Consider the following 19,393-nt stretch of genomic DNA (forward strand, 5'->3'; position numbering starts at 1 on the left):
CTCCAGCCTGGGCAACAATAGCAAAACTTCTTCTCAAAAACAAACAAAATGGTACTGTGCCTTTTGTTGCCCATTTGAATTGATTTAAAAACTTTTTCTATATACTGAGGAAGAAGTCCACAAGAAACCCAGGCATGGAAAACCCCACCTAAAAGTATTAGCACCACCTGTTAAAAAATGAAGGCCTTGAGATATGGCCACATTGACTCACTCCTGTAATTCCAGTGCTTTGGGAGACTGAGGTGGGAGAATCACTTGAGGTCAGGAGTTTGAGGCCAGCCTGGGGTATCAGAGACATCTCACCTCTACAAAGAAAAAAAAAAAAAAAAAAAAAACCCTAAAAATTTAAATTAGGCAGGCATGGTGGCACTGGCCTGTAGTCTCAGCTATTTGGGAAGCTGGGGCGGGAGGATTGCTTGAGCCCAGGAGTTCAAAACGGCAGTGAGCTATGATTCCACCACTGTATCTCCAGCCTGGGCCACAGAGTGAGACTCTGTCTATTAAAAAAGTAACAAATAGGCTGGGCGCGGTGGCTCACGCCTGTAATCCCAGCACTTTGGGAGGCCGAGACGGGTGGATCACGAGGTCAAGGATCAAGATCATCCTGGTCAACATGGTGAAACCCCCGTCTCTACTAAAAATACAAAAAAAAAAAAAAAAAAAAAAATTAGCTGGGCATGGTGGCACACGCATGTAGTCCCAGCTACTCAGGAGGCTGAGGCAGGAGAATTGCTTGAATCCAGGAGATGGAGGTTGCGGTGAGCCGAGATCGCGCCATTGCACTCCAGCCTGGGTAACGAGTGAAACTCCATCTCAAAAATAAATAAATAAATAAATAAAATAACAAATAAGGCCGGGCGAGGTGGCTCATGCCTGTAACACTAGCACTTTGGGAGGCCGAGGTGGGTGGATCACGAGGTCAAGAGATGGAGACCGGCCGGGCGCGGTGGCTCAAGCCTGTAATCCCAGCACTTTGGGAGGCCGAGGCGGGTGGATCACGAGGTCAAGAGATCGAGACCATCCTGGTCAACATGTGAAACCCCGTCTCTACTAAAAATACAAAAAAACTAGCTGGGCGTGGTGGCGCGTGCCTGTAATCCCAGCTACTTAGGAGGCTGAGGCAGGAGAATTGCCTGAGCCCAGGAGGCGGAGGTTGCGATGAGCCGAGATCGCGCCATTGCACTCCAGCCTGGGTAACAAGAGCGAAACTCCGTCTCAAAAAAAAAAAAAAAAAAAAAAAGAGATGGAGACCATCCTGGCCAACATGGTGAAACTCCGTCTCTGCTAAAAATACAAAAAAGTAGCTGGGCATGGTGGCACATGCCTGTAATCCCAGTTACTTGGGCGGCTGAGGCAGGAGAATCGCTTGAACCTAGGAGGCGAGGTTGCGGTGAGCCAAGATTGCGCCACTGCACTCCAGCCTGGGTAACAAGAGCAAAACTCCGTCTCAAAAATAAATAAATAAATAAATAAGTAACAAATAAATAGAAAAGGAGGCCTGGGTTTTTTCTCCCTAAACAATGGATATCACGTTCAAGCAAGTGACCCCTCTATAAGCCCTGATTTTATATATTATTTTCAAGGATGACTACACCAGTGAGCAAGATTAAAGAGTAGGAACTTTTCCTTTTCAGTCCTGTTTTTCCTCACAACTACATTTCCTGGAAAGTATTCAGAGTCTAACAGCTAGACACGGCCCCCTCACCCCCGGGAGAGTCCTCCGATTTACCAGACACCCCTAAAGCTAGATTAGCTAGACTCTGGGGGCGGTAGGGGGAAATAGACATTTTTCTGTCCTATGTAGTGGACGCCTTATAAAAAGCCCACATTTGCCAGGCACCAACTAGATCCAGCAATGTCCTCATTTAAAACAGTTGGAGGGAAAACAACAACAACAACAACAACAAAACAAAACAGTTGTTGGCTGGCCGAGGTGGCTCACCCCTGTAATCCCAGCACTTTGGGAGGCCGGGGCGGGCGGATCACCTAAGGTCGGGAGTTGGAGACCAGCCTGACCAACCTGGAGAAACCCCCGTCTCTACTAAAAATGCAAAATTAGCCGGGTATGGTGGTGCATGCCTGTAATTCCAGCTGCTCTGAAGGCTGAGGCAGAATTGCTTGAACCTGGGAAGCAGAGGTTGCAATGAGCCCAGATAGCTCCATGAGTTGGGGGTTTGTGCAGTGGAATGACTAACCCGGAGCCACGCCACGACTCAGGGGCGGTGAGGACTCGAAACTCGAACCCACGCGATCAGATGTTGCGGCAGGTGCCTAAGACCTCCACCTGGAGCCGAGAGCAAGCCTGTCTTATCCTGACTTTAGGAAAAGTTGTTGGGTGTTACTTAATGTTATGACATTAAAAAAAAAAAAAAAAAAGTAGTCCGGGCGTGGTGGCTCATGCCTGTAATCCAAGCACTTTGGAGGCCAAGGCAGGCGGATCACTTGAGGTCGGGACTTAAAGACCAGCCTGACCAACATGGTGAAAACCCCGTCTTTAAAAAAACAAAACAGGCCGGGCGCGGTGGCTCAAGCCTGTAATCCCAGCACTTTGGGAGGCCGAGGCGGGTGGATCACAAGGTCGATAGATCGAGACCAACCTGGTCAACATGGTGAAACCCCGTCTCTACTAAAAATACAAAAAATTAGCTGGACATGGTGGCGCGTGCCTGTAATCCCAGCTACTCAGGAGGCTGAGGCAGGAGAATTGCCTGAACCCAGGAGGCGGAGGTTGCGGTGAGCCGAGATCGCGCCATTGCACTCCAGCCTGGGTAACAAGAGCGAAACTCCGTCTCAAAAAAAAAAAAAAAAAAAAAAAAAAAAATCCCAGGGTGAGATGGAGGAAATGTTATGACATTGTCACTTGCGTCTCCGACACCCCCAACTCAGCTGTGACTGTGCCGGTGCACTACTCCCCGGCCTCGCCACAGAGGCCAGTAGGAGGTGTCGTCGCCCCAGGAGTCTGCGCCGAGCCAATGGGAGCCGCGAGACGTCCCAGGGCGGAGCCTGGACGCGCGGTGCCAGGGAATCACTCCCGTGGGATTTGGCCAGAGACCTCTGACTTCCTGTCGCACAGGCTGGAGTGCAGTGGCGCTCTCAGATCACTGTGACCTCTGCCTCCCGGTCTGAAGCGATTCTCCTGCCCCAGCCTCCTGAATAGCTGAGATTACAGGCGTGAGCCACGTGCTTGGCTAATTTTCTGTATTTTTATTAGAGACAGGGTTTCACCATGTTGACCAGGCGGGTCTCAAACCCCTGGCCTCAGGTGATCCACCCTCCTTAGCCTCCCAAAGTGCTGGGATTACACCACACGAGGCTAATATTTTGTATTTTTAGTAGAGACGGCGTTTCACTATGTTGGCTATGCTGGTCTCGAAATCCTCACCTCGGGTGATCAACCTGCTTCAGCCTCCCAAAGTGTTGGGATTATAGGCATGAGCCACTGTGCCGGCTTTCATTAACTCTATTTCCTGCTAAATACCCATAGAAAAATAATTGCTAATCCGTTCCTTTTAAATTTACCATACTATGATATTTAGCACCACCCAGTGGCAATTTTTTCTTATGTTCATGTGAAAAAACAGCAATTTTGCAAACTCTTGATCTCAAAAGAGAATACCTCAATCAACAGAAACAAGAAAAAAGGTGCGAATCAAACAAATAATTTCTTTTCTTTTTTCTTTTGAGATGGAGTTTCGCTCTTGTTACCCAGGCTGGAGTGTAATGGCGCGATCTCGGCTCACCGCAACCTCTGCCTCCTGGGCTCAGGCAATTCTCCTGCCTCAGCCTCCTGAGTAGCTGGGATTACAGGCACGCGCCACCACGCCCAGCTAGTTTTTTGTATTTTTAGTAGAGACGGGGTTTCACTATGTTGACCAAGATGGTCTCGATATCTCGACCTCGTGATCCACCCGCCTCGGCCTCCCAAAGTGCTGGGATTACAGGCTTGAGCCACTGCGCCCGGCCTCATTTTTTTTTTTTTAATTTTTTTAAAAGATGGGGTTTCACCACGTTGGTCAGGCTGGTCTTGAACTCCCGACCTCAGGTGATCCGCCCACCTTGGCCTCCAAAGTGCTTGGCTTACAGGCGTGAGCCACCACACCTGGCAATAATTTCATTTTAAAATAGTCATCTGCTTTTAAGAGTTCAGATCGGCCAGTCACGGTGGCTCACGCCTATAATCCCAACACTATGGGAGGTCAAACTGGGTGTATCAGCTGAGGTCAGGAGTTCAAGACCAGCCTGGCCAACATGGTGAAAACCTATCTCAAAAAGAAAAAGAACACACACACACAAAAGAGAAAAAAACAGAAACCCCGTCTCTACTAAAAATATGAAAATTAGATGGACACAGTGGTGCACACCTGTAATCTCAGCTATTCGGGAGGGTAAGGCAGGAGAATCACTTGAACCTGGGAAGCAGGGATTGCGGTGAGCAGAGATCGCATCACTGCATTCACTCCAGCCTGGAGGAGAGTGAGACTCCCTCAAAACAAAAACAAAAACAAAAACAAAAACAAAAAACAGAGTTCAGATCATTTTAAGGTTGTCTTCCTGGCCTCTTGTCTTCTCAAAGACAAACACCTAGGCCGGGTGCTGTGGCTCACACCTGTAATTCCAGCATTTTGGGAGGACAGACAGGGCAGATCAGGAGGTCAAGAGATCGAGACCATCCTGGCTAAGATGGTGAAACCCTGTCTCTACTAAAAATAAAAAAAAAAAATAGCTGGGCATGGTAGTAGGAGCCTGTAGTCCCAGCTACTCAGGAGGCTGAGGCAGGAGAATCGCTTGAACCCAGGAGGTGGAGGTTACGGTGCGCCGAGGTTGCGCCACTACACTCCAGGCGGGGCAACAGAAGGAGACTGTGTCTCCAAGAAAAAAAAAGACAAATAGCTAGATCAGGTACAGTGGCTCTCACCTGTAATCCCGGCACTTTGGGAGGCCAAGGTGGACAGATCACTTGAGCACAGGAGTTCAAGACCAGCCTGTACAACATAGTGAGACTTCATCTCTACAAAAAAATTTTTTTGAGATTGAGTCTCCCTCTGTTGCCAGGCTGGAGTGCAGTGGCGTGATCCTGACTCACTGTAACCTCCGCCTCCCGAGTTCAAGTGGTTTTCCTGCCTCAGCCTCCCGAGTAGCTGGAATTACAGGCACATGCTACTACTCCCAGCTAATTTTTGTATTTTTAGTAGAGATGGGGTTTCACCATATCAGCCAGGATGGTCTCGATCTCTTGACCTTGTGATCTGCCCGACTCAGCCCCACAAGTGCTAGAATTACAGGTATGAGCCACTGCACCCAGCAAAAAAATTTTAAAAATTAGTCAGGTATGTGGTGCATACCTGTCGTTCCAGCTATTTGTGAGGTTGAGTTGGAAAGACTGCTCGAGCCCAGGAGTTCGAGGCCACAGTGAGCTTTGATTGCACCACTGCATTCCAGCCTGGAGGACAGAGCAAGATACTGTCAAAAAAAAGAAAGAAAAAAGAAAAAAGATGAATAGCTTAGGTAGTTCAACAACAACAACAACAAAGAAATTTTTCAAAAATTCTCCTTTTATTCTCTAGTTACATATATATATACTAGCTTCCAAACAAAGTTCTGTATTACAAGGAAAGGTCTATTTGTAAGGCATAGTATTGACTTTTTCTTCTGAGAAAACAGGAAATGTCATCAGTGCTTTTAAAAACGTGAAAGTGGGCCGGGCACGGTGGCTCACGCCTGTAATCCCAGCACTTTGGGAGGCCAAGGCAGGTGGATCACGAGGTCAAGAGATTGAGACTATCCTGGTCAACATGGTGGAACCCTGTCTCTACTAAAAATACAAAAAATTAGCTGGGCATGGTGGCGCATGCCTGTAATCCCAGCTACTCAGGAGGCTGAGGCAGGAGAATTGCCTGAACCCAGGAGGTGGAGGTTGCGGTGAGCTGAGATCGCGCCATTGCACTCCAGCCTGGGTAACAAGAGCGAAACTCCGTCTCAAAAACAAAACAAAACAAAAAAAAAAACGTGTGAGAGAAAATCAGGGCTCTATTTAGAGAAGTCTAATTGTCTCTCTGAAAAAACAATGAATACAGGATAGCTCTGTCCTAAAGCAATCTAAAATACAACCTCCCTGATGTACATACAGAAAATATATGTCTTAACCAACTTGGAAGAAAAACAAAATTCTGGGTATGGAAATATATTTTCTCAAGTTATTCTTTTTTCTTTTTTTTTGAGATGGAGTTTCACTGTTGTCGCCCAGGCTGGAGTACAATGGTGCAATCTCAGCTCACCACAACCTCCACTTCCTGGGTTCAAGTGATTCTCCTGCCCCAGCCTCCCAAGTAACTGAGATTACAGGCATGCACCAGCATGCCCAGCTAATTCTGTATTTCTTTTAGTAGAGACAGGGTTTCTCCAGGTTGGTCAGGCTGGTCTGGGAACTCCTGACCTCAGGTGATCTGCCCGCCTTGACCTCCCAAAGTGCTAGGATTATAGGTGTGAGTCACCATGCCCAGCCACTTTTTTCAAACTGGATTCAGCCCTAGGCTGCTGCTGACATCAGTGCTCCTCTCTGGGGCAAGGCTGGAGGGCTTGCATTGCACTGTAAGGGCATGAGGCACCTGCTGCCACAGCAGAGAATCAGATGAAGGACCATTAACTGCCCCTTGGGGACTGGAGAATTCTTTAAAGTCTGAATACTTAGGGAACACACCAAGGCCCTGACTTTCCATTTCTGGAAAAAATTTCTGTTCCACAAATTTCCATATATCAAAAGATGCTGTAGAATTTAATTCATGGTGTCTTCTCAAGAGGAAGAGGGAAAAAAAAAAAAAAAACCGTTCTTCATAGGATTCTTTTCTTTTTTGGTGTCTTAAATGTCAATGATCACGAAAACTTCTGGCTTCTCTTCATTATAGACCTGCATTGCTGAATATGTTATTGCTTTGACTTCTGTTCCCTAAAGTTGGGGTGAGAGAAAAAAATTAAGTAAACAAGATATTGAAATCGTAATCATTAACTCTAGGAACAATTGGCTGAAAGTCAAAATTTTAACATTTTGAAAATGAAAAACTCACAAGAAACGGTTATCAAATTAGCACAGTATACATGCATCCAAGGAAAATGAGAGGTAACACATGCGCAGGGTAGTAGGGGCACGACACTCTAATCTTGGCTTTGTTTCCACCTGGGTATGGAAACAGTCTGGCCTGTCTGGACATTGGTTTTTCATTTATAAAATGGTTGAATCACATAAAGACATATGCATGGGTATGTTCACTGCAGCACTATTCACCATTGCAAAGACATAGACTCAACCCACATGCCTGTCAACGGTAGACTAGATAAAGAAAATGTGATACATATACACCATGGAATACTACACAGCCATAAAAAAGAATGAGATCATGTCCTTTGCAACAATGTGGATGGAGCTGGAGGGCATTATCCTAAGTGAATTCCTCCTGCAGGAACAGAAAACCAAATACCATGTTTCCACTTATTTTTTTTTTTTTAAGACTGGGTTTCACCATGTTGGTCAGGCTGGCCTTGAACTCCCGACCTCAGGTGATCCGCCTGCCTTGGCCTCCAAAGTGCTTGGATTACAGGCGTGAGATGTTTCCACTTATAAGTGGGAGATAAACACTGAGTACACGTGAACACAAAGAAGGAAATGAGACACTGGGTCTACTTGAGGGTGGGAGGAGAGTAAGGACTGAAAAACTGCCTATTAGGTATTATGCTGATCACCTGGGTAACAAAATTATCTGTACACTAAGCCCCCACAACACGCAATTTACCCATGTAAAAAACCTGTACATGTGCCCCATAAACCTAAAAATAAAAGTTGGAAAGAAGAAAAGTAAAAAGCAGCTGGGCTCACACCTGTAATCCCAGAACTTTGGGAGGTTGAGATGGGAGGATCACGATGTCAGTAGTTTGAGACCAGTCTGGCCAACATGATGAAACCCTGTCTCTACTAAACATACAAAAAATTAGTTAGCTGGGCGCGGTGATGCATGCCTGTAATCCCAGCTACTTGGGAAACTGAGGCAGGAGAATCGCTTGAACCCAGGAGATGGAGGTTGCAATGAGCCAAGATCGAGTCATTGCACTCCAGCCTGGGCGACAGGTCAAGACTCCGTCTCAAAAAAAAAAAAAAAGAAAAAAAGAAAAAGAAAAAGAAAAAAGCTTTTGAGGATGGTTGAAAACAATGGGTTGACTCAAAGAACACAAGCTTTTCTACTATTTAGCTCAGGGCTCTTCCTGAAACCCAAACCATTTCCTTATACTCTAATGTAGGCCCTAGGAACTCAACCTATTCTCTTCTCCTCAGCTGCCAACACTCACTTCACCTCTTGGGACTCTTCTCTTTCCAAGTCTAGCTGAAGAGTAAGATATAGTTTCCCAGGTCAAAAGCTCTCCACATGTCTCTGATACGTGATACTCTGCCCAACCCTGCCCCAGTTTAGAACCACAGGATTAGATGTTCTCTTATGTTCTTTCCAGCTCTAAAAAGAATTTACAATAATTCTGTGCACCATAAAATGTATCACGCATTAGGTGAATGGTATTTGCTAGCCCTACACCTTTTTGTAGCCCTTCCTACAAAAAGGAAGATTTCACAGAAGGATATGAGCAGCAATGCCGTTGCTTTTTCTCCTATGCTACAATCACCCGGCAAAACCACAACCTAAATCAAATTCAACTGTCTGCTTATGGCAGCATACACCATACTAACTGGTATCACCCTAAGTGAATGTCCACACATCTCAAACAGGAATTCAGCAAGTGCAGTAAAATCGCACAATTACCAACACATTCCCCTTTTCACTCTCTGAGACAATTCTTTCTCTAGTGATCATTCCTCTCTCATTCTCACTCTCTATCAACTGTGCTTCCTAGAGAAAGTAAGAGCAAATCAGTAAGAACTGACTCATCTTCCTGCCAAATCTACCATCAATCATGCTGTATCTGTACTCACCCTAGCCTCTCTGGTTGCAATGAATGGCCTGTCCCTGTTCCCAACTCCTATACATGAGTACTGGATCCTATACCCCCTTACCAACTTTTACCAAAGAGGCTGTGGCCCTATCTCTACAACCTTATCTCCTACTACTATACCTTCACTCTCTTAGCTCCACCTTGCTGTTCCCTGAACATAGCTTATCTCATTTCAAGGCCTTTACACCTGTTTCTTCAGCCTGGAAAGTTCTTCCATATTTCTGCTCACTTCTCATCTCTCTTGCCTCTACCCAAATATCACTTTCTCAAACATACTGATATGGTTTGGCTGTGTCCCCACCCAAATCTCATCTTTAATTGCAGTTCCCACAATCCCCATGTGTTGTGGGAGGGACCAGGTGGAGACCATTAAATCATGGGGGCAGTTTCCACCGTGCTGTTCTAGTGATAGTGAGTTCTCAGGAGATCTGAGGCTTTTCTAAGGGGCCTCCCCTTTCCCTCAGCACTCACTTCTTGCCACCATGTGAAGAAGGAAGTGTTTGCTTCCCCTTACACCATGATTGTTAAGTTTCCTGAGGTCTCCCCAGCCATGCTCAACTGTGAGTCAATTAAACCCCTTTCCTCTATAAATTACCTAGTCTCGGGTACGTCTGTATTAGCAGCATGAGAAAGGGTTAATACACATACATTTTCTGACCCCTCATACCCTCCTCTAACCACTCTTACCTTATCCTGATGGCACTGTTCACTGTCTGAAATTATATGTTTACATGTTTGTCGGGCCCACTTCCCACTACATTTTAAACTCAGTGATGGCAGAGACGTCACTTGTCCTATTATGTTTCTACCTCGAGTGCATAAATAAAATGTCTGAAACACTAGAGGCACTCGATAAGTATTTGCTGAATGAATGCATAAGGTCATGGACGGATGGAATATGGATTCATGGAGAGACGATAAGGACAACATTAAAACCAGGAAGGTATTTTTAAACCAAGAAATATTCCAGGAACCGCTGGGCGCGGTGGCTCACGCTTGTAATCTCAGCACTCTGGGAGGCCGAGGCAGGTAGATCACTAGGTCAAGAGGTCGAGATCATCCTGGTCAACATGGTGAAACCCCGTCTCTACTAAAAATACAAAAATTAGCTGGGCATGGTGGCACAGCCTGTAGTCCCACCTACTCGGGAGGCTGAGGCAGGAGAATTGCTTGAACCCAGGAGAAGGAGGTTGCAGTGAGCCGAGATCGCGCCATTGCACTCCAGCCTGGGTAATAAGAGCAAACCTCTGTCTCAAAAAAAAAAAAAAAAAAAGAAAAGAAAAGAAATATTCCAGGAACCACATGTTTTAATAAGCTACTTATAAAACATTCCTTTTTGCTTTGAAAAGCTGTTTCGCTGGGCCCAGTGGCTCACACCTGTAATCCCAGCACTTTGAGAGGCTGAGGCAGGCAGATCAAGAGTTCAAGACCAGCCTGACCAACATGGTGAAACCCCATCTCTACTAAAAATAGAAAAATTAGCCAGTGTGGTGGTGTGCATCTGTAGACCCAGCTACTTAGGAGGCTGAGGCAGAAGAATTGCTTGAACCAAGGAGGCAGAGGTTGTAGTGAACCGAGATCCCTCCTGACACTGCACTCCAGCCTGAGCAAGACTTCCTCTCGAAACAAAACAAAACAGAAAAAAGCAGCACTGGCCGGGCAATGTGGCTCATGACTATAATCCCAGCACTTTGGGAGGCTGAGGTGGGTGGATCACCAGGTAAAGAGATCGAGACCATCCTGGTCAACCCTGTCTCTACAAAAATTAGCTGGGCGTGGTGGCACATGCCTGTAGTCCCAGCTACTCGGGAGGCTGAGGCAGGAGAATTGCTTGAACCCAGGAGGTGGAGGTTGCGGTGAGCCGAGATCACGCCATTGCACTCCAGACTGGGTAATGAGTGAAACTCCATCTCAAAAAAAAAAAAAAAGCAGCACTATAGTTGCTATACCATTTACAGATAACTGGAATCAAACAAATGATGGATTATTTACTCTTTTAAAAAATTTGTGACATACAATCATAGGGGAATCCCAAGTGAAAAAAACAAGAAGGAAACATTCTTATTTTTTGTCATGTGTAAAATACATCTTTTGTTAATATGCATATAATTAATAGTCAAATACTCTGAGACTACTTCTTTTGCTTTTTAAACTGTACATTTTTCAAAATAAATAATTTCACTTCATCTTCTGTATTCAGAAGCCTAGCCATATTCATTAAAGTTCAACTTTATATCAAGGCTCCAATGTTTAAAGTGATTCTATTAGTCTTTTCATATTTACATTTGCTTTCTTTTTTCTTTTTATTATTTTATTTTTTTTGCTTTCTTTTTTCTAAATTAAAAAATTTTTTTAGTTTTGTAGAGACAGGGTCCCATCATTTTGGCTAGGCTGGGCTCAAACTCCTGGCCTCTTCCCACTTTGGTTCCCAAAGTGCTGGGATTAAAGGTGTGAGTCACTGAACCCTGCCTTCTCTCTCTCTACATATACATATATATACATATATATGTATACACACACACATACTTTTTTTTTTTTTGAGACAAAGTTTCCCTCTTGTCACCCAGGCTGGAGTACAATGGTACGATCCTGGCTCACTGCGACTTCTGCCTGGGAGGTTCAAGTAATTCTCCTCCCTCAGCCTACTGAGTAGCTAGGATTCCAGGCAGCACCCGTACCCCCACACCCACACCCAGCTAATTTTTTTTTTTTTTTGAGACGGAGTTTCGCTCTTGTTACCCAGGCGGGAGTGCAATGGCGTGATCTCAGCTCATCGCAACCTCCACCTCCTGGGTTCAGGCAATTCTCCTGCCTCAGCCTCCTGAGTAGCTGGGATTACAGGCATGAGCCACCATGCCCGGCTGATTTTTTGTATTTTTAGTAGAGACGGGGTTTCACCATGTTGACCAGGATGATCTCGATCTATTGACCTCGTGATCCACCCGCCTCGGCCTCCCAAAGTGCTGGGATTACAGGCGTAAGCCACCATGCCCGGCCCTAATTTTTTTTTTTGAAACAGAGTCTTGCTCTGTTGCCCACTAAAACCTCTGCCTCCCAGGTTCAAGTGATTCTCCTGCCTCAGCCTCCCAAGCAACTAGGATTACAGGTGCAGGCCATCATGCCCACCTAATTTTTGTATTTTTAGTAGAGACTGGGTTTCACCATATTGGTCAAGCTGGTCTTGAACTCCTGACCTCAAGTGATCCGCCCAACATGGCCTCCCAAAGTGCTGGGATTGCTAGGCGCGGTGGTGAGTGCCTGTAGTCCCAGCTACACGGGAGTCTGAGGTGGGAGGATTGCTTGAGCCCAGGAGTTCTGGGCTGCAGTGCTCTATGCCGAATCGGGTGTCCGCACTGAGTTCGGCATCAATATGATGACCTACTGGCAGTGGGCGACCACCAGATTGCCTACGGAGGGATGAACCAGCCCAGGTCAGAAATGGAGCAGGTCAAAACTCCCATGCTGTTCAGTAGTGGGATCTCGCCTGTGAACAGCCACTGATCGTACTCCAGCCTGGGCAACTGAGTGAGATCCCATCTCTCTCTCTCTTTTTTTTAATTAATAAAGATGGGGTTTCACCATGATGGCCAGGCTGGTCTTGAACTCCTGACCTCAGGTGATCCACCCAACTTGGCCTCCCAAAGTGCTAGGATTACAGGCGTGAGCCACCGTGCCCGGCCTTTTTTTTTTTTTTTTAAATAAAATAGAGACAAGGTTTCACTACCACATTGGCCAGGATAGTCTCGATCTCCTGACCTTGTGATACGTCCGCTTCGGCCTCCCAAAGTGCTGGGATTATAGGCGTGAGCCACTGCACCCAGCCAAGAGACCCCGTCTCTAAAAAAAAAAAAAAAAGGCTGGGCGCGGTGGCTCACGCCTGTAATCCCAGCACACTTTGGGAGGCTGAGGCGGATGGATCATGAGGTCAAGACATTGAGACCATCCTGACAACATGGTGAAACCCCGTCTCTACTAAAAATACAAAAATTGGCCGGGCGCGGTGGCTCAAGCCTGTAATCCCAGCACTTTGGGAGGCCGAGGCGGGTGGATCACGAGGTCAAGAGATCGAGACCATCCTGGTCAACATGGTGAAACCCCGTCTCTACTAAAAATACAAAAAACTAGCTGGGCGTGGTGGTGCATGCCTGTAATCCCAGCTACTTAGGAGGCTGAGGCAGGAGAATTGCCTGAGCCCAGGAGGCGGAGGTTGTGGTGAGCCGAGATCGTGCCATTGCACTCCAGCCTGGGTAACAAGAGCGAAACTCCGTCTCAAAAAAAAAAAAAAAAAAAAATACAAAAAATTAGCTGGGCATGGTGGCGCGTGCCTGTAATCCCAGCTACTCAGGAGGCTGAGGCAGGAGAATTGCCTGAACCCAGGAGGCGGAGGTTGCGGTGAGCCGAGATCGCGCCATTGCACTCCAGCCTGGGTGACAAGAGCAAAAATTCCGTCTCAAAAAAAAAAAAAAAAAAAAAAAAAAAAACAAAAATTAGCTGGGCATGGTGGCATACGCCTGTAATCCCAGCTACTCAGGAGGCTGAGGCAGGAGAATTGCTTGAACCCAGGAGGCGGAGGTTGCGGTGAGCCGAGATCGCGCCATTGCACTCCAGCCTGGGTAACAAGAGTGAAACTTCATCTCAAAAAAAAAGGTGCTGGGATTACAGGTGTGAATCACCACACCTGGCCTAATTTTTACATTTTTAAATGGTTGAGGGCTAAAAAATCAAAACAATGACATTTTGTTACATTTGAAAAGAGTAAGAAATTCAAATTTCAATGTTCATACGTAGGTTTTACTAGAATACAAGTGAACTCATTCATTTAAGTATTATCTATGGCTGCTTTGGTGCCACAACTGAAGCACTGAGTAGCTGCTCTTCTATCATTCTTGGCCCACAAATCTTAAAACATTTATTATCTGTCCATTTTATAAATAAAAGCTGCCAACTCCTGTTCCAATAGATTTTCCTATCATACAGTGAGGCCGTACAGGTTGGCAAATACAGAATCTAGAGACACACAGAAAGTAGAAGGTATGTTAGAGAACATCTAGTCCAATATCTTTATTATAGGAGAAGAAATCAAAGCTCAAAAAGCAAAGGGAATTTTAAATCCCACAACAATCTAAACAAACTTGAGCCCAATGCTGACTAGAGCCCAATGCTGACTCCTCATCCACCAAATCAGGTGTGTATTATATCACAGGATTTTAAAAAAATATATCCAGACAGGTCAGAGAAGTCTGAGAAAAACCTATGCCTTTACACCAGTTAAAACTAAATGAAGTTTAGTGTCACATATATGAACTTTAGGGTAAGGCAATTTTTAATGTTCTTAATGGCTGGATTTCAAAACATACCTGAGGGTGCTTGGACAAGGAAAATTCTTCTCCCCACCTTGAGAATACAAATTAAAACATGATTAAGATTTGTTCTCTCTTTATATATTTTAAAATAAGCCTTGTAAGTGTGGTTAAGATGCTAGAAAACCAAAAGAGACAGGAGGAGTCAGGAAGCTGTAAGCTTCATTTTGATTTGTCAGAAGATACAGTTTGTTGAGGGACCTGTGTGCAGTGGTCAGTCATCATTTGCTCTCAAGGTAGACAGTTAAGGCTGGGCGTGGTGGCTCACACCTATAATCCCAGCATTCTGGGAGGCCAAAGGGAGGATCACTCGAGCCCAGGAGTCTGAGATCAGCCTGAGCAACATAGGGAGACCTGATCGCTCCAAAAAATAAGAAAAATTAGCTGGGTATGGTGGCACATCCCTGTGGTCCCAGTCACTCAAGAGGAGGAGGTAGGAAGATTGCTTGAGCCAAAGGTCAAGGCTGCAGTGAGCTGTGATTGCACCAGTGCAGTCTAGCCTGGGTGTCAGAGCAAGACTCTGTCTCAAAAAAATTTTAAACAATAGTAGCCAGGCACAGTGGCTCCCACCTATAATCCCAGCACTTTGGGAGGTAGAGGTAGGTGAATCCAGGAGTTCAAGATCAGCCTGGCCAACATGGTGAGACCTCATCTCTACTAAAAATACAAAAACCAGGCAGGCATGGTGGCAGGCACCTGTGATCCCACCTATTCAGGAGGCTGAGGCACAGGAACTGTTTAAAATTTGGGAGGCAGACATTGCAGTGAGCCAGATCACACCATTGCGCTTCAGCCTGGGCAACAGAGTGAGACTGTCTCAAAAAAAAAAAAAATTTTTTTTTAACTTAAAAAAAGGTTGATAGTTAATCTCAAAATAAATGAGTCCCAATATAGTATACCTATAGTGGAATCTCAATAAACATTGTTTAATAAATATTGTTTAAAAACAGAGTAACATATTCAAAATTTTTACTCTCCTCAGAGTTATGAAACTAGTTAAATAGGCTAGGTGCAGTGGCTCACACCTGTAATCTTGGCACTTTGGAGACTTAGGTGGGAAGATAGCTTAAGCTCAGGAGTTCAAGACCAGCCTGGGCAATGTAGTGAGACAAAAAATAATAAAAAAAAAGAATTAGCTGGGCACATGGTGCCATATTCCTATAGTCCTAGCTACATGGAGGCTGAAGTGGGAGGATTGCTTAAGCCCAGGAGCTGCCATGATTGTGCCACCGCTTTGTCCAAGCTGAGTGACAAAGGAAAATCCTGTCTCAAAACAAAACAACAAAAACAAAACAACAACAAAAAAAACTAACTGAATAATATCTCCCATTGGATAAAGCAAGTCTGAGTACCACAAGGCAAAATACTAGACTCTGTAAAGCAGTCTGAACTTGGTTTGCATTTTATAACTTTTCCAAAAATTTCCACAATCTGTATATAGAAGTCCCTAGGAAAGTAACCTAGAACTTGGGATCAGTTTCCTCTCTGTCTTTGACACTAAAGTGACTGAAGATCACAACGTGGTATAGTAGAAAGAGCAAAGTTTTAAACTTATGTTCAAACACATATTAGTAAGTACTTTTAGACAAGCCTGTTTTTTTGTTTGTTTTGTTTTGTTTTGTTTTTGAGACAGAGTTTCACTCATGTTGCCCAGGCTGGAGTGCGATGGCATGATCTCGGCTCACCGCAACCTTCACCTCTTGGGTTCAAGCAGTTCTCCTGCCTCAGCCTCCCAAGTAGCTGAAATTACAGGTATGCACCCATCATACCTGACTAATTTTGTATTTTTAGTAGAGACAGGGTTTTTCCATATTGGTCAAGCTGGTCTTGAACTCCCGACCTGAGGTGATCTGCCCTCCTCGGCCTCCCAAAGTGCTGGAATTACAGTAGTGAGCACTGTGCTCGGCCTTTTTTTTTTTTTTTTGAAACAGGAGTCTTGCTCTGTCACCAGGCTGGAGTGCAGTGGCACGATCTCAGCTCACTGCAACCTCCGCCTCCCAGGTTCAAGCAATTCTCCTGCCTCAGCCTCCAGAGTAGCTGGGACTACAGGTGTGTACCACCACGTCTAGCTAATTTTTGCATTTTTAGTAGAGACAGGGTTTCAGCATGTTGGCCAGGATGGTCTCCATCTCTCGACTTCATGGTCTGCCTGCTTCAGCCTCCCAAAGTGCTGGGATTTACAGGCGTGTGCCAGCGTACCCAGCAAGCCTGTTTCTCTACCCATTAAAAAAAATAAAAATCATGGTCTAGGAAGAAGATTCTTAAATGAAACAAAAAAAGTAAAAAAGAAAAAAAAATTTTTTTTTAAGAAAAAAAGAAAAAAAAGCAGAGGTGAAGATAATAAAAGATCTCACTTTACAAAAAGAAGTTAATGAAATTCAACATAAAATGGAGCCACAGGAGTTGGAGACCAGCCTAGCAACATGGGAAGACACCCTTTCTTTTTTTTTTTTTTCTTTTGAGACAGAGTTTCGCTCTTGTTACCCAGGCTGGAGTGCAATGGTGCGATCTCGGCTCACCGCAACCTCCGCCTCCTGGGTTCAGGCAATTCTCCTGCCTCAGCCTCCGGAGTAGCTGGGATTACAGGCACGCGCCACCCTGCCCAGCTAATTTTTTGCACCTTTAGTAGAGACGGGGTTTCACCATGTTGACCAGGATGGTCTCGATCTCTTGACCTCGTGATCCACCCGCCTCGGCCTCCCAAAGTGCTGGGATTACAGGCTTGAGCCACCGCGCCCGGCCGGGAAGACACCCTTTCTATAAAAAATTAAAAATTAGCTGAGATTAGCTGGGCATGGTGGCAGGCACCTATAATCCCAGTTACTGGGGAGGCTGAGGCAGGAGAATCATTTGAACTCCAGAGGCAGAGGTTGCAGCAAGCCAAGATTGTCATATTGTACTCCAGCCTGGGCAAGAGAGCAAGATTCTGTCTCAACAACAACAAATTCACTGGGCATGGTAGTGTGCACCTGTAGTCCCAGCTACTCAGGAGGCCAAGGCAGGAGGATCACTTGGGCCCAGGAGTTGGAGTACGCCTGGGCAACATAGTGAAATGAGAACCTTTTTCTAAAAAAATAAATAAGAGGGCCGGGAGCGGTGGCTAGAGCCTGTAATCCCAGCACTTTGGGAGGCCGAGGCGGGTGGATCACAAGGTCAAGAGATCGACACCATCCTGGTCAACATGGTGAAGCCCCGTCTCTACTAAAAATACAAAACATTAGCTGAGCATGGTGGCACGTGCCTATAATCCCAGCTACTCAAGAGGCTGAGGCAGGAGAATTGCTTGAACCCAGGAGGCAGAGGTTGCGGTGAGCCGAGATCGTGCCATTGCACTCCAGCCTGGGTAACAAGAGTGAAACTCCGTCTCCAAAAAAAAAAAAAAAAAAAATAAGGCCAGGCACGGTAGCTCACACCTGTAATCCCAGTACTTTGGGAGGCCAAGGTGGGCGGATCACCTGAGGTCAGGAGTTCGAGACCACTCTGGCCAACATGGTGAAACCCCGTCTCTACTAAAAATACAAAAAATTAGCCGGGCATGGTGGTAGGCACCTATAATCTCAGCTACTCAGGAGGCTGAGGCAGAAGAGTCACTTCAACCTGGGAAGTGGAGGTTGCAGTGAGCCAAGATCATGCCACTGCACTCCAGCCTGAGCAACAGAGCAAGACTCTGTCTCAAAAAATAATAATAAGGGCCGGGCGCGGTGGCTCACGCCTGTAATCCCAGCACTTTGGGAGGCCGAGGTGGGTGGATCACGAGGTCAAGAGATCGAGACCATCCTGGTCAACATGGTGAAACCCCGTCTCTACTAAAAATACAAAAAATCAGCTGGGCATGGTGGCGTGTGCCTGTAATCCCAGCTACTCAGGAGGCTGAGACGGGAGAATTGCCTGAACCCAGGAGGCGGAGGTTGCGGTGAGCCAAGATCGCGCCATTGCACTCCAGCCTGGGTAACAAGAGTGAAACTCTGTTTCAAAAAATAATAATAATAATAATAATAATAAAATAAAGAAAAATAAAATTTAAAAGCTAGTAAAAGTAACCTAGGAGTGCCAGGCATGATGGCTAACGCCTGTAATCTGAGCACTTTGGGAGGCTGAAGCCAGAGGACTGCTTGAGCACAGGAATTTGAGACCAGCCTGGGCAACATGGAGACACCCATCACTTCAGAAAACAAAAAAGTCAGCCAGGCATACTGGTGCACTTGGTGGCCCCCGCTACTCAGGGGGCTGAGGTGGGAGGATCTCTTGGGCCCAGGAAGCTGAAGCTGCAGTGAGCCATGACCACACCACTGTACTCTAGCCTGAGTGATAGACAGATCAAGACCCTGTCTCAAAAAAAAAAAAATTGCCGGGCGCGGTGGCTCACGCCTGTAATCCCAGCACTTTGGGAGGCCGAGGCGGGTGGATCACAAGGTCAAGAGATCGAGACCATCCTGTTCAACATGGTGAAACCCCGTCTCTACTAAAAATACAAAAAAAAATTAGCTGGGCATGGTGGTGCGTGCCTGTAATCGCAGCTACTCAGGAGGCTGAGGCAGGAGAATTGCCTGAACCCAGGAGGCAGAGTTTGCAGTGAGCCGAGATCACGCCATTGCACTCCAGCCTGGGTAACAAGGCGAAACTCCGTCTCAAAAAAAAAAATTAAAAAACCTAAAAAATTTAATTAAGTGACTAAAGAAACCTAGAGAAACAAGTCCAATCAAAGTGACCTAATCAGGTGTTTGCAAACTCTGAAAGGAAAAGAAAAGTATAATTCGCTAATAGAGGGAACTGATTTAAATAGGTCTAGAAGTGAGAATGTATGAGAAAAATGTGTTTCCTAAGCTGGGCTTTATGCTGTGCCATTTAGCAATTATATATACTCTCTCTAAAAATCAGCAAATTGGGAATCAGATTTAACAATTAAAATCAGCCGGGCGCGGTGGCTCAAGCCTGTAATCCCAGCACTTTGGGAGGCCGAGGCGGGTGGATCACGAGGTCAAGAGATCGAGACCATCCCGGTCAACATGGTGAAACCCCGTCTCTACTAAAGATACAAAAAATTA

General features: G+C 45.7%; 1 protein-coding gene across 5 annotated transcripts in view; it reads right to left on the minus strand.

Moving 5' to 3' along the window:
* Positions 1-5,534: 5,534 nt before the first annotated feature.
* The window catches only part of ZBTB8OS (zinc finger and BTB domain containing 8 opposite strand), a 38,379-nt gene continuing 24,520 nt past the window's right edge, over positions 5,535-19,393 (minus strand). For 3 of the 5 annotated variants that reach the window (XM_039474284.2, XM_074380462.1, XM_039474286.2), the window contains 2 exons: positions 14,346-14,382; positions 5,535-6,943 (listed from right to left, as the gene is read on the minus strand). In XM_039474284.2, the coding sequence (XP_039330218.1) occupies positions 6,857-6,943; positions 14,346-14,382 (124 nt within the window). In that variant the 3' untranslated portion in view covers positions 5,535-6,856. Of the gene's footprint in view, positions 6,944-14,345; positions 14,383-14,618; positions 14,703-14,995; positions 15,001-19,393 lie in introns of all 5 variants that reach the window. The other 2 variants (XM_074380463.1, XM_039474285.2) reach the window with 2 other exon arrangements.

The sequence above is a fragment of the Saimiri boliviensis genome, chromosome 11 (assembly GCF_048565385.1).
Source record: "Saimiri boliviensis isolate mSaiBol1 chromosome 11, mSaiBol1.pri, whole genome shotgun sequence".
Taxonomy (NCBI): domain Eukaryota; kingdom Metazoa; phylum Chordata; class Mammalia; order Primates; family Cebidae; genus Saimiri; species Saimiri boliviensis.